Consider the following 14,452-nt stretch of genomic DNA (forward strand, 5'->3'; position numbering starts at 1 on the left):
AGGGGATCTGTGGGGCTGAATTCCCCCTCTGGGAGCAGCAGAATTACACACAGCACAGCAAGAGCCCGGGGAAAGCCATAAATCCCGAGGATATACGAGGGCGTTCTCCCAGGCTGTGTTCGACAGAGACACCAAATTCAATTTCCTTCGGAGAGCACTAAATCCTTGCCTGTCACCACCAGGAGGCTGCAGCCAACCCCAGCACCGCACCCCAGCCTGCCCAGGGGTCCCCCAGGTTCCCTTGGTGGGGACAAGCATGGGAGGGGATTTTGGGGACATCAGGGGTGGTTTTTGGGGACATCAAGGTGAGCCCCAAGGCTGGTGGTGTCCTTGTCCCAGCAGCACCTCTCTGGGGGTTGGTTTCTGAGCAGGGATGGGTTTGGGGTGAGGAAAACCCAAAATTGGAGGTGCTTGGCCTCGACACAGCAAAAAGAGGGGGTCACATCTTTGGCGGTCTTTAGAGGGGTCACACCACCTGGATTGTGGAGCAGCAGGGTCGAACACACCCGAAGTCACCCCACAAACCTCCAACCTCACCCCTGAATCCCCTGGCAGAGCAAGGATGATATGGGGCACCAGGCACTGGGGACAGGGCATTGAACACACCCAAAGTCACCCACAAAATCCCCACGTGGCTCCAACCTCATCTCTGAATGCCCTGGGGGAGCAGGGATGATGTGGGCACTGGGGGACCCCGGGGTCAGGGCATGGAACACACCCAAAGTCACCCCACAAACCTCCAACACACCCAAATGGCTCCAACCTCATCCCTGACTCCCCTTGGCAGAGCAGGGATGACGTGGGCACCGGGAACCCCGGGGTTAGGGCATTGAACACACCCAAAGTCACCCCAGCCCATCCAAATGGCTCCAACCTCTTCCCTGAATCCTCTGACAAAACAGGGATGACGTGGGCACCGGGGACCCCGGAGTCAGGGCATGAAACACACACAAATTCACCCACAAAACACCCACGCGGCTCCAACCTCATCCCTGACTCCCCCTGGGGGAGCGGGCATGACGTGGGCACCAGGCCCTGGGGTCAGGGTGTTGAACACACCCAAATTCACCCACAAAACGCCCACGTGGCTCCAACCTCATCCCTGACTCCCCCTGGCAGTGGGGATGACCCGGGGTCAGGGCATCGAACACACCCAAAGTCACCCCAAAAAACTCCAACTCGCCCACCCCAAATGGTTCCAACCTCATCCCTGAACCCTCCCGGCAGAGCGGGTATGACGTGGGCACCGGGCACGCCGGGGTCAGGGCTGTGGGCAGGCTCTGGGCGGGCGCCAGCCCCGCGTCGCTGCGGCGCAGGAGCCGCTGAGATCAGCGCTGGGCGCCCGCCAAGCCTCGGCTCACAGGCGCCATTCAGCCCCCGGCCCTGCGTGCCACCATCCATCCCCCTCAAAGGGGACCATTCTCCACCCCGGGGGGCTGGGGGGAGGCCAGGTGGGAGCTGGGACCCCCCCCCAGCTGCATGAAGGGCGCTCTGTGATGCGGCCCCGCGGCTCGGCGCGGTGACACCGTCCGTGGTGTGGCACCAGGGGTGGCCGTGGCGGCGCGTCACCCCCGTGGCTCTGGCGCTGCAATAACACTGAGCCCCCGGGCACTCCAGCCTTTAATTGAATGTCAAATGTAATTTGGAGAAGGAGCCGGAGTTTGCGGCCGTGGCAGCCAGAGAGGCGGAATGTGGCACCGAGCGCTGCCAGCTCTGCAGGGACACCCCAGGCCAGCGCCCTGTGCCAGGCTCGGGGGGAATAACCCCGCTGAGCCACCCCTGGGGATGTGCTGGGGCCCCTGGAGGAGGATCCCGCTTCTCCATCCTATCCTAAATCACAATTCTCCATCACATCCTGCATCCCAGTTCTCAATCCCATCCTGGATCCCACTTTTCCATCCTGTTCTGCATCCCCCATCTCCATCCCATCCTACGTCCCAATTCTCCATCCCCTCCTGGATCACAATTCTCATTCCCATCCCAAATCCCAATTCTCCATCCCATCCTGCATCCTAAATCTCAATCGCATCCCAGATCCCAATTCTTCATCCCATCCTGGATCCTCCTTCTGCATCCCATCCTGGATCACAATTCTCCATCCCATCCTGGATACCAGTTCCCAATCCCATCCTGAATAGCAATTCTCCATCCCATCCCGGATCCCCCTTCTTCATCGTGGATCCCAGTTCTTCATCCCATCCTGGATCCTAATTCTCAATCCCATTCTACATCACAATTCTCTACCCCATCCTGGATCCCAATTCTCCATCCCATCCTGGATCCCCCTTCTCCAACGTGGATTCCAATTCCCAATCCCATCCTGGATCCCACCATCATGGATCCTAATTCTCAATCCCATCGTGGATCCCAATTCTCAGTCCCATCACGGATTCCCCCTTCTCCATCATGGATCCCAATTCCCAATCCCATCCTGGATCCCCCTTCTCCATGATGGATCCCAATTCTCAATCCCATCCTGGATCTCCCTTCTCCATCCTGGATCCCAATTCTCCATCCCATCCTGGATCTCCCTTCTCCATCGTGGATTCCAATTCCCAATCCCATCCTGGATCCCACCATCATGGACCCTAATTCTCAATCCCATCGTGGATCCCAATTCTCAGTCCCATCACGGATTCCCCCTTCTCCATCGTGGATCCCAATTCCCAATCTCCATAGTGGATCCCAATTCTCCATCCCATCCTGGATCTCCCTTCTCCATCCTGGATCCCAATTCCCAATCTCCATGGTCAATCCCAATTCCCAATCCCATCCTGGATCTCCCTTCTCCATAGTGGATCCCAATTCCCAATCCCATCCTGGATCTCCCTTCTCCATCCTGGATCCCAATTCTGAATCCCATCCTGACCTCCCTCCTCCCCAGGCAGCCCCAGCCACCACAGGTGTCACCCCTGGGGCACAGGGTCAGCCAGGCTGACCTTGGGGCTGGCACCTGACCCCAACCCTGAGCTCTTAATCACCCACAGGGAGTGGCTTTTATGGGGGGGAAAAATAAACCAAAACATGAAAAAAACCCATAAAATGCAATCAGCTCAAGCAGCTCCCCTCGGGATGAGGCGATTTAGAGCCCCGCAGCTGTAAGGGACCGGGGATTTACTGGGGGATCTGCCCGTAATGACATTTAGCTCCTGAAATAAATGCTAAAGCCCAATGAAATTATCTCTACACCCACCCCCGTCCAGGCCCCACCACCTAATCTGCCGGATAAAAACCCCACACAGCCCTGTCGGGGATTGCTCCTGCCCACACATCACCCTGAGGCTGCCGAAGGGAAAACATCTGGCCAGATGTGACCCAAAATCCCCTCATCACCTCGCCGGGCTTGGCACCGCAGGCACGGACAGCACTGCGGTGTCGCAGACATCTTTTATGAAAAATCTCTTTTTTTTTAGGACTTTTCCTCCTGAGAAGCTGAGAGGCCTCAGGAACAAAATGTAGACATTGATTATCAGCTGCTGTGGAATGCAACAGGTGGATCTGTGATTGGCCCATTGATAGTAAAAGGTTTTAAAATCATAAAATCCGGGAGAAGCTAGACTTAGTGGGGCCCTGGAAAAATGTTAAAAATAGACTCTGAAAATGTTAGGCTTTGTGTTTGCCGGATCGTGTGAAATTGCACCTGAGTAAGCAGTATATGATAAATTATATAACTGTTAGATGTGATTATTGTTTAATAATTAAATATAATTATTGTTTAATGGTAAAAAGAACCATGAGAAACTCTGTTAGAAGTTTGAGGGGGGCCACGAGGAGCCCATGCCTGGATGAAATCAATGTATGCAATAGAACAATATAAGTTTAATAATTAACATGAAAGTTACATAATGATAGAATATAAAATGTCGAGGTCAGATTTGGGTTTGTACCCCTGACACCCAGAGCTCTTCAATAAAAGCACCTGCATATAATCATTCTCGTGATTGTGTGTTTCTGAACGCTAGATGTTAGATGTTTCTAATTAATGGGCCAATCACAGCCCAGCTGCCTCGGACAGAGAATCCAAGACAGAACTTTTGTTCTCATTCTTTCTTATTCTATTCTTAGCCGGCTTTCTGAAGAAATCCTTTCTTCTATTCTTTTAGCATCGTTTCAATGTAATATATATTATAAAATAATAAATAAATCCAGCCTTGTGAAACACGGAGTCAAATCCTCATTTCTTCCCCCAACCCGAGAACCCTGTGAACACAGTCACAGCCCAGGGCAAGGCGGATCCTGGGGCCGGCTCCTTTATCCTCAGCCGTTCCCACAATCCCGGAACGAGCAAATGGCCTCATTCCGCCTGGTTAACAGCCCGGCCGTGACATCCTGCCTGGAATAACAAGCGCCCGGGCTGCAGCAGTCAAGGGTAATTTGCCACGGCAAAGGGTCATTTTACCTGCAAATTGTTTTCCGCGTCTCCAGCGGGGCACAGGGAGTTGGCTCCTGCTCCTGCCCCGCGCCAGGGAGGCGGTGAGTGATGCCAGGGAGCCACGAGGGATGTGCCAGAGCAGCCCTGGCATCAGCCCTGGCATGGTGGGGTCACCGTGGTGTTCCCAGGGATGGCTGGGCCACGGCAAGGGCTCAGCAAGCTGCAGCTGCACGGATTTGAGCTCATATGGATTCCCTGCTCCACGCAGGGATTCCCTGCTCCACGATCAGTGTCCCACTGGAAACTTCTAGCCCTAAGGGAGCACGGTCAGGCAGGATTCATCCATGGATTCCCTGCTCCATGCACAGCTCCCTTCTGCCCTGAAGAGTGTGGTCAGGCAGAATTCATCCATCCCATGGATTCCCTGCAATTGGCGCCATCCTGCCCTGGGAGTAGGCTCGGAGAAGATTCATCCATCCCATGGATTCCCTGTTCCATGCACAGCTCCCTCCTGCCCTAAGGAATATGCTCAGGCAGGACTCATCCATCCCATGGATTCCCTGTTCCATGCCCAGTGCCCAGTTGGCACCATCCTGCCCTGGGAGTGTGCTCAGGCAGAATTCATCCACCCCATGGATTCCCTGCTCCATGCCCAGTGCCCAGTTGGCACCATCCTGCCCTGGGAGTGTGCTCAGGCAGAATTCATCCACCCCATGGATTCCCTGCCCCATCCCCAGTGCCCCACTGGCACCTCCATCCATTGCACCATTCCCTGCCCTATTCCCGCTTCCCACCTGGCACATTCCAGCCCCACAGAGCCCACACAATCAGGACCCACCCCCTGCCCCATTGCCACCCTCCCCACTCCCCGTGTGCCCCACACAGGCACGACCCACGCATTCCACCAGCACTGGCATCACCCAGAGACCCCCACCACCACACAGGGTGCCCATCCGCGCTCCCCGCTCACCGTGGGGCACCTCGGGCAGCTCCAGCTCGTTGGCATTGGCGGGATGCAGCTCGGTGGGGCAGCAGTCGGGCGCGGCGGGCACCGGCGTGGGCGTGGGGGGCCGGGTGCCGTTGCGCCGGGGCGCCGGGGCGCTCTCGGCCTGGCAGCTGCAGCCGGCGTGGGTGAAGCCGCAGCGGCGGGCACCGGGAGCCTGCAGGCACTCCTCGAGCCAGCGGCACAGCACGCTGCAGGTGAACTGGCTGGAGTTGTTGTTGTTGATGAGCAGCACCTCCACGAAGCGGAACTCCAGCGCCTGCGGCTCCAGCAGCCGCGGGGCCGCCTCGGGCTCGGCCGCCAGGCACAGCTGCACGAAGTTCTTGTCAAAGTGCAGGAAGGTGAAGGGTCCTGTGCCCTCGCACAGCTCCAGCTCGGCTTCCTCGTCCTCCTCCTCCTCCTGCTGCTGCTCCGGGTGATGGGGGGTGGGCGCAGGGCTGGCCTCGCCCCGGGGGTCGCAGGTGTAGTTGGCCAGGTAGTGGTCGAGCGGCAGCACCATGGGCGAGAAGTGGGTGCAGACCTGCTCCTCCCGGTTGAAGCGGAGGTAGAGCGAGTACTTGGTGGGGTCGGGGTTCTCCAGGGTCCAGGAGCAGCCCGAGGAGATGGTGGGGAACAGGTCCTTGAGGGAGAAGGAGCCGTAGAGGACGCCGGAGGCCAGGGCGGAGCAGGCGCTGGGAGCCGGGTCGAAGCCCCGCGTGAGCCACAGGACAGACGAAATCACAGCCAGTAAGAGGGGACCAGCAGCGGTCATCCTATGGCATTTGCCCTGCGGACAGACAGATGGACACATGGACAGAGGCTTACCAAGAGGTTTGGGCGCTGGGGAGCTGGGCTGGGGGTCAGCACCCTGCTCTGAGCCCGGGGACAGGGACCAAGTGGGGACGTGAACCGGGAGGTGACATGGGGTAACTGGGGCGCTGTGTGCAAGCAGCATCCCTGTTACCCCATGTCCCCTCCTGGTTCATGTCCCCACCTGGTCCCTGTCCCCATCTGCCACCTTGCAGCATTACAGGGGACTCCTTGCAGTGCCAATGAGTGCCCAGGTTGGGGACAGTGCAGCACAGAGTGAGTAATTCACCCCAAAACCACCACAGCAGCATCCCAACCCCGCAGGTCCCCACTGCAACGATCCCCCCGCCCATGGCTCACCCCTGGCCAAGCACAGCCTGGGCATGGAGCCACCAACTTCAGACAGAGCTAAAAAAAACCCTTGGAGCTCATCCTGGAGCATGGTGGGGACAGGCTGGCAGCTCGTGGTGACGTGCTGGGGGTGCACAGTGACGCCCCAGCAGCGTGGTGTCCCCACATCTATCCTAAGAACCAAGCACGGGGTGAGCACTCACTGCTCAGCACAGATTTCTTGGATGCCTCTCTGGGAATGCAGAGCATGGCCATGAACAGCTTTTTAATACCTCATTAATAAAATAATGCACGCCGTGGCCTTATTAAGCGAGCCCGGAGCGCGGCTCTACAGAGGCCGAGGCCGCCGCGCACGTGGCAGCGTCACTCAGCCCGTGCCCAGGGCAAAGGGACAGCCCTGGGGACACCAGGGGACATCCGGGAGGTGGCCACAGGGCCAGATGCCATGGCTGAGGTTGATTCCAAAATCGCTGAGGTCTCCGCCCAGCCGTGTGCTGGGGATGCCGAGCGCTTGGCACGGCACGGGGGGATGCTCATCCTCACCCTGAAACGGCAAATTCTGCTCCAAAACCGCCCTCAAACACCAAATCGTGCTCCCCAAACATCCTCGAACACCAAATCCTGCTCTCAAACAGCAAATCCTGCTCCAAAACTGCTCTCAAACACCAAATCCTGCTCCCAAACCACCCTCAAGCACCAAATCCTGCTCCCAAACCACCCTCAAGCACCAAATCCTGCTCCCAAACCGCCCTCAAACAGCAAATCCTGCTCCCAATCTGCCCTCAAACACCAAATTCTGATCCAAAACGCCCTCAAACACCAAATCCTGCTCTCAAACCACCCTCAAACAGCAAATCCTGCTCCCAAACTGCCCTCAAACACCAAATCCTGCTCCCAAACTGCCCTCAAACAGCAAATTCTGCTCCCAAACTGCCCTCAAACACCAAATCCCGCTCCCAGAACACCCTCAAACACCAAATCCTGCTCCCTCAAACAGCAAATCCTGCTCCCAAACCACCTTCAAACACCAAATCCTGCTCTCAAACCGCCCTCAAACACCAAATCCTGCTCCCGAGCCGCCCCTGCCCGAGGTGCTGCTGCTGGGGCATCCCCGGCTCATCGGGAGGGACACTTGGCCGAGCCTGCAGCTGGGGCCACTCCGGGGACTTTAAAGAGCTAAAAATATCCCCATTCTCATGCAACAGGCTGGCGCTGGCTCCGGCAGCACGGAGGGGAGGGCTCGGTGCTGGCGTTTCCCCCTCCAGGGCACGGGGAGAGGGGCTGGGATGGAGCAGAGCCGGCTGGATCTCCCCGATGCGAGCAGGGCTGAAAGAAAACTCCATTTTCCCAGATTAAAACCCTCCGGTTTTTCTGATCTCCAGCCAGAGAAATGCAACAGGAGAGACCCAAAAGCACCGAATTCCAAGTGCAGCCGGAGCGGGGCATCCCCCACCGGTGCTGCTCGAGGACCTGGGGTCCCCCCACGAGAGTCGCAGCCCCCTCGGAGAGCCGGGAGAGGAGGAGGAGGAGGAGGGAGAGGAGGAGGAGGAGGAGGGAGAGGAGGAGGAGGAGGTCAGGCAGGGACACGCTGCTGCTCTGCAGCGAGCTCCCGGGGCTCCCGCAGCCTGGCAGGGACACAAGATGGTGCTTGCTTCCCTCGCCCAGCAGCAGCAGCGAGCAGGGAGGACGCTCCGGCAGCACCATCCCTCCATCCATCCATCCATCCATCCATCCATCCATCCATCCATCCATCCATCCATCCATCCATCCATCCATCCATCCATCCATCCACCCACCCACCCACCCTCGGGGATGCACACAGCCCGCTCCTCACCTCTCCAGGCACGCATGATCCAGCTGCTCTGGGATATGCGGAGCTTCCTCCCGGCCCCAAAACCTCCTCCGGGTTGCGGCTGCCCGAGCGGAGCCGCGGCCGGGGCTGCACCGGAGCTCGCTCGGCACCAGCCCCGCTCCCTGCAGCTGCTGCAGTGAAAATGTTTCACTGATCTGCGAAGGGGCCGAGGAGATTTTTAACATCTGTGCCACCGAGTCACCCGGCTGGAGCCGCCCGGGGGTCACCATCACCCCCAGCCATCATCAGCACGGCGGGGACACGGAGCCCTGCGGCGTCACCGTCTGCGCTGCCCGGCTCGGGGCAGCCCAGCCCGGCCGCGGTGCCAGGGCACGGCCGCGCTGGCATCGCCCCCTCTGCCCCCAGAACCGCCTCGATCCATGCGGGATGAACCCCCTGAACCACCCCCTGCGCCCCGCCGGTGCTCCCTGGGGGCAGCGATGCCACCCGGAGCACGGCGGGCACAGCGATGCCACCCGGAGCGCGGCGGGCACAGCCTGGCACGCTGCAGCTCCTTCCATCTGCCTTTGTTGCCGCCCGGGCGCGGGGAAGGGGGTGGGTTTAGAGCTTTAATTAAAGCTTTTAAAGAGCCATCACAGAGCTCTGGGAGAGCGGGCGGGCGGGCGGAAGCGACAGCTCGGGCTCGCCGCTCTCCCTCCATCCCCGCCTCGCATCCCTGCTGGAATTTCGCTCCGGGAACAGCAGGATCAGAGCGTGGCACGGCTTTGCCCGGCCGCGGCACGGCACTGCTCCCCGTGCACAAACAGGTTGGTTCCCCGAGGATGTTTTGCCTGGATTTTGGCAGGATCCAGGTCCGGCTCCATCATCCCGGCACGGCAGGAGCGCAGATCGTGATCAGGAAAAGCCGGGGACAACCAGCGAGTCCCCAAAAAAGTGATAAATGGGCAGCACTAAAGCATCAATAATCTGAGAAACGATTAAAGGAGATTTGGGGGTGGGGGGATGTGGGTTTTAACCCAACCGTTCTTTTAACAGGCTGTAGAAAATACAAAATCCATGGGAGAAAAAGATCTGATCCAGGAAAATTCCTGACATGAGCATGGCTTAGAATAAAGGAATAAAAAGTGAGGAAGGGCTGGGGCATCCTGGAAGGTTGATCCAGCATGGAACAGCCTCATTTCCCTGCCGAAAGGAACAGGAACAGGCAAAGCCATGGGGCTCCATCCCATGGGATGACATCTGTGCCCACCCAGAGGTGACAGTGACAAAGGCAGCGCCACCACGAGCAATTCCCACCAACCCCCGGGATTCAAAGGCATCTGAAAACTCCAAAGCTGCCCCAAATCACCTCCGTGGGGTGTCCTGAGCCTTCCCAGCCCCTCCACCAACACACCAGCACCACTCCTGGCAAAAACTCCCCTGGTATCCCATCCTCCAGCCCCAAAACACGGATCCCTGCTCGGCACACACCTGCACACGCGTGTGCACGCACAGACACCCAGCGGGCACAGCCATCTCCCAGCTGCTTCCACCCGCTCTGGCAGCGGGGTCCATCCCATGGGATGCCATCTGTGCCCACCCAGAGGTGACAGTGACAAAGGCAGCGCCACACATTCCCACTGCCCTCCAACCCCTGGGATTCAAAGGCACCCAGGGAATCCAAAGCTGCCCCAAAGCTCTTCCTGAGCCTTCCCAGCCCTTCCACCAACACACCAGCACCACTCCTGGCGAAAACTCCCCTTCGATCCCCCCGAAAACACAGATCGCCGCTCGGCACACGCGTGTGCAAGCGTGTGCGCACACAGACACCCGGCGGGCACAGCGCTCTCCCAGCTGCTTCCACCCGCCCTGGCACAATTCCCTCAGCATCCCGGAGCACGTTTCCCCTCCCTTCCACGATTCCACGTCTCCCTTGTCCCCGTGGCTCCCCGGCGTGCTGCCACGGCCCCTCCTGGAGCCGGCAGGCTGGCAGCGGTGCCAGGCTGTAATTAATGGTGCCGCTCTGCCAATCCCTGGCGCGGCCTCGCGAGCACTGGCAGGCACAGGCCTCTTTATTTATTTTCCTTAACTGCTGTTGGTGAAACTCCACTCCAAAAAGCAAGGCCGGGAGACAGCACAGAGAGATCTCCGCCGGGATTGGGGATTTGCTGTGCCAGGGCACGGTGGGTGCTGCCTCCCCTGTTGGATGGGCACAGCTTGGGGGGGTCCCTGGAGGCAAAACCCCCTCAGCTGCAGGGGCTGCAGCAGCCACGGTGCTCCCACAGCTTCTTCCAAGGAGTTTCTTCCACATCTTTGGGATGTGGGACCCTCTTTTCCATCAGCTGCTTTCTGGAGACCCAGGAAGGCTCCAAAGAGGGGTTCTGTTCTCACCCCAAAGGGGGATATATTTTATACCCGTTATCTCATCCAGATCCATCCCCACCATGACCTTCTGAGGTGCTCCAGGGAGAGAAGGGGCCTGGCTCCATCCTGCTCTTGGAGGACATCAAGAAGGAACAGCACAGGGGGGACACGATGGCCCTCGTGAGCAGCGAGGAGCTGAAGAGCTTCTGACATTTGGCGACCGAGCCAGGTGGCCCCGAGCCAGCCTTGTCCCCATTAGAGGACGGGCCCGTGGTAGGAAATGAGTTTGCAGGGCCTCAGTCCAAATTCCCATGGAGAAGCATCCGTGTGGAGGCATCACAGCAGGGCTGGAGCATCATCTTCCTCCAGGAAATGGGGAATCCATCCCGCAGCTCCCATCCCATCTGAAAATCCCCGTGGGATGTGGGGATGTGGCAGCAATGGGGACACCCTGGCTGGAGGAAATGCCATCTGATCCCACAGCGGTGAGCTTGGTGCCAGGGCAGAGCTCTGCACCAGCGGGGAGAGCCAAGCAGCCCCGGTGCCATCTCCAGCATGGCAGGGAGCGACTCCGGGCTGAAAATTCCACGGCCAAAGGTCCTTGGAGGTGTTGAGGAGAAGCAGAAGGAGCTGGGAAGAGCTGGCAGCGTGTCCCAGCCGGCTCTGGAGCCCCTCTGCCACGCGGCTCCCAGCTGGACGGCGAGATCCCGCTGTGCCCGCTCCGTGCCCGTTTTCTCTCCAGCACAGCCCGAATTTGTAGGATCCTGGCTCCTTGGATCACAGCTGGGGCCGGTGACAAGGCTCGACAGGCCTGGCAGAGGAGCTGCTGCCGGGCTCCGTGCTCTGGCACAGCAGGGCTGGCACTGCCACACGGCCAGCCCCTCATCCAGCGCCACCGTGGCATCACCAAGGAGCCCTGCTGGGAGCGGGGAGCAGACCCTCCCTGCCAGGTGACAGTGACGGTGACAGCGACAACAGCTGCGCCACCCCGCTCCTCCCCACGGAGCCTCCCCACGACCCCCCCTCAGCTCAGCACGGCCTTCAAAGCAGGGACAACGCTGTCCCCAAGCCCTGGGGACAGTCCCGGTGGCGCAGCTCAGAGCCAGCCCCGTGCCACCCGTGCGCCCCGCACCGAACCCCCGGCCCGGCCACCCCGGGGCCACCTCCCCGCGTCACCGGCGGCCCCGGGTGCCAGGCGGCGGCGGGCACGGCGCAGCCAGCGGTGCCATGACCTAGAAAAGGGAAGGGCTCTTCACACGCCGCGCCGCCGCCAGTGCCCCCCCAGCGCCGGCTGCGCAAAAACCTCCCCCGTCCTCAACAAGTGACACGCGCGGGAGGCGCACCGGGCACCGCTCCGTGCCACCGCTGCCAGGGCGCGCGGGTCCCACCCGGAAAGAGCTGCGGGTCCCCCCGAGCTGCCACCTGCGCGCCGCACGTGCCCGCGGTGCCCACGTGTGCCCTCCCGCACGCCCACGGGCCCCGTGGCGCCCCACGCTGGCACCGAACAAAGCCCCGGCGCGCAGGGGAGGGCTGAGAACCCACCCACGAACCCACCCACCCACGAACCCACCCACCCACGACCGAGGCTTCACCCACGCAGCCCTCAGGGCCCTGCCCGAGGGGTGACGAACCCCGCCGGGCACCCACGCTGGCCAGGCTGGCACAATCCACGCGTGTGCCCGCAGCGGGGATGCCAGCAGGGAGCCCCGCACCCACGCGTGGCCTTGCTGTGTGACACGCACCGCCGTGCCACGCGTGTGCCAGCGAACACACATGTGCCCGCGGACACGCGTGCAGCCCCTCCGCCGCGGGGCGGCCGGAGCCGGGCACGGTTTAACGGGAGGGAGGGAGGGAACGGCGCCTCGAGGGGGGCACGGGGGTCCTGAGGGGCGCCGGGAAACCGGCAAAGCCGAGGGGAGAACCGGAGAAACGGCAACCAGCGGGGAGGGGGAGCGGCAGAGCGGGAGGAGGAAATCGGGAGCCCCGGGAGAACGGGGGAGCGGCAGTACCGGGGGAAGGAGCGGCAGTACCGGGGGAAGGAGCGGCAGTACCGGGGGAAGGAGCGGCAGTACGGGGGAAGGAGCGGCAGTACCGGGGGAAGGAGCGGCAGTACGGGGGAAGGAGCGGCAGTACCGGGGAAGGAGCGGCAGTACCGGGGGAAGGAGCGGCAGTACCGGGGGAAGGAGCGGCAGTACCGGGGGAAGGAGCGGCAGTACGGGGGAAGGAGCGGCAGTACCGGGGGAAGGAGCGGCAGTACGGGGGAAGGAGCGGCAGTACCGGGGGAAGGACCGGCAGTACCGAGGGAAGAACCGGCAGCCCCGGGCACGCCGCGGCTCTCCGCCAGCCCCGCTGCCGAGCCCTCCGCGCCGCCGCATCCCCGCGCAACTTCCCGGCAGGGCCGGGGCCGCCCCGGGGACGCCGCTGCCCGCGCCGAGCACCGGGCACGGGGCACCCGCGCGGCCGCAACTCCCGTTCCCGCAGCCCCGCCGCCGCCGGGGCAGCGAAGTTGGGGTGGGAGCCGCGGGGGTCCCCCCGGTGGAACCGGGGCTCTGCCAAGCGGCAGCACCGGCCGCCGCAGCCCGCATCGCCGGCGAGCTGCCGCCCCCGCTGCGCCGCGCCGGGGGGGAGCGGAGCCGCCGCACCGGGGAAGAGATGGAGGAGCGGCGGGGGGGGCTCACCGATAACCGGGGGTGCCGGTGCACCGGAGAGGGGGGAGATATCAGATGGTGGCCGCCTTACCTGCGCTCCGTTAGCAGCGCGTGTAGCCCCGGCGCGGCGCGGCGAGCAGCGGGCTGGCCATCCCCGAGCGGCGGCGGCGGCGGCGGCGGTGGCGGTGGCAGCCGGTGCCCGGGCGCGCCCGGGGGAGCGCGGCGGCGGCGGCGGCGGCGGCGGCAGCGCGCGGGGCCGGGAGCGGGCGCGGGGCCGGGAGCGGGGCCGGGAGCGGGCGCGCAGCGCGCCGGGCCCCGGTGGCGGCGGCGGCGGCGGATGCGGTGGGGAGGGGAAGGGAGAGGGGGGGCTGGGGGAGCGGGGGGCGCGGGGGCGGCGGCGGCGCGCGCCGCTCGGGCACTTGCTGCATGCGCCGGGAGCGGGGCGGTGTGTGACACACCGGGCAAAGGGTGTGTGACACACCGGGCACCGGGCGTGTGACAGCAGCGGGTGTGTGACACACCGGGCACCGGGCGTGTGACAGCACCGGGCACCGGGCGTGTGACAGCACCGGGCACCCGGCGTGTGACAGCACCGGGTGTGTGACAGCAGCGGGCACCGGGTGTGTGACACACCGGGCACCGGGCGTGTGACACACCGGGCAAAGGGTGTGTGACACACCGGGCACCGGGCGTGTGACACACCAGGCACCGGGCGTGTGACAGCACCGGGTGTGTGTGACAGCACCGGGCACCGGGTGTGTGACAGCACCGGGCGTGTGACACACCGGGCACCGGGCGTGTGACAGCAGCGGGTGTGTGACAGCACCGTGTGTGTGTGACACACTGGGCACCGGGTGTGTGACAGCACCAGGTGTGTGACAGCACCGGGTGTGTGACACACCGGGCACCGGGCGTGTGACAGCACCGGGTGTGTGACAGCAGCGGGTGTGTGTGACAGCACCGGGCACCGTGTGTGTGACAGCAGCGGGCACCGGGTGTGTGACAGCACCGTGTGTGTGACACACCGGGCACGGCAGGGACCCCCCCTGCTCCCTGACCGTCCCCGCTCCGCCGCCCCCGCCGTGAGTGTGCAGGGGAGGTGACCCCCGGGCTCTGCTCCTGCAGCGCTGAGG

The 14,452-nt window shown here is 62.3% G+C and overlaps 1 protein-coding gene across 6 annotated transcripts in view; it reads right to left on the reverse strand.

Annotated features, from left to right (window-relative positions):
- ADGRB2 (adhesion G protein-coupled receptor B2) overlaps positions 1-13,492 on the reverse strand; it is a 38,333-nt gene extending 24,841 nt beyond the window's left edge. For 5 of the 6 annotated variants that reach the window (XM_063177274.1, XM_063177275.1, XM_063177272.1 and 2 more), the window contains exons 1-2: positions 8,350-8,454; positions 5,343-6,141 (exon numbers count right to left, since the gene is read on the reverse strand). In XM_063177274.1, coding sequence (XP_063033344.1) covers positions 5,343-6,126 — 784 coding nt within the window. In that variant the 5' untranslated portion in view covers positions 6,127-6,141; positions 8,350-8,454. Of the gene's footprint in view, positions 1-5,342; positions 6,142-8,349; positions 8,455-13,410 lie in introns of those variants that run through there. The other variant, XM_063177273.1, reaches the window with a different exon arrangement.
- Positions 13,493-14,452: the final 960 nt, after the last annotated feature.

Source organism: Melospiza melodia, chromosome 27, assembly GCF_035770615.1.
Source record: "Melospiza melodia melodia isolate bMelMel2 chromosome 27, bMelMel2.pri, whole genome shotgun sequence".
In the NCBI taxonomy this organism is placed as follows: Eukaryota; Metazoa; Chordata; class Aves; order Passeriformes; family Passerellidae; genus Melospiza; species Melospiza melodia.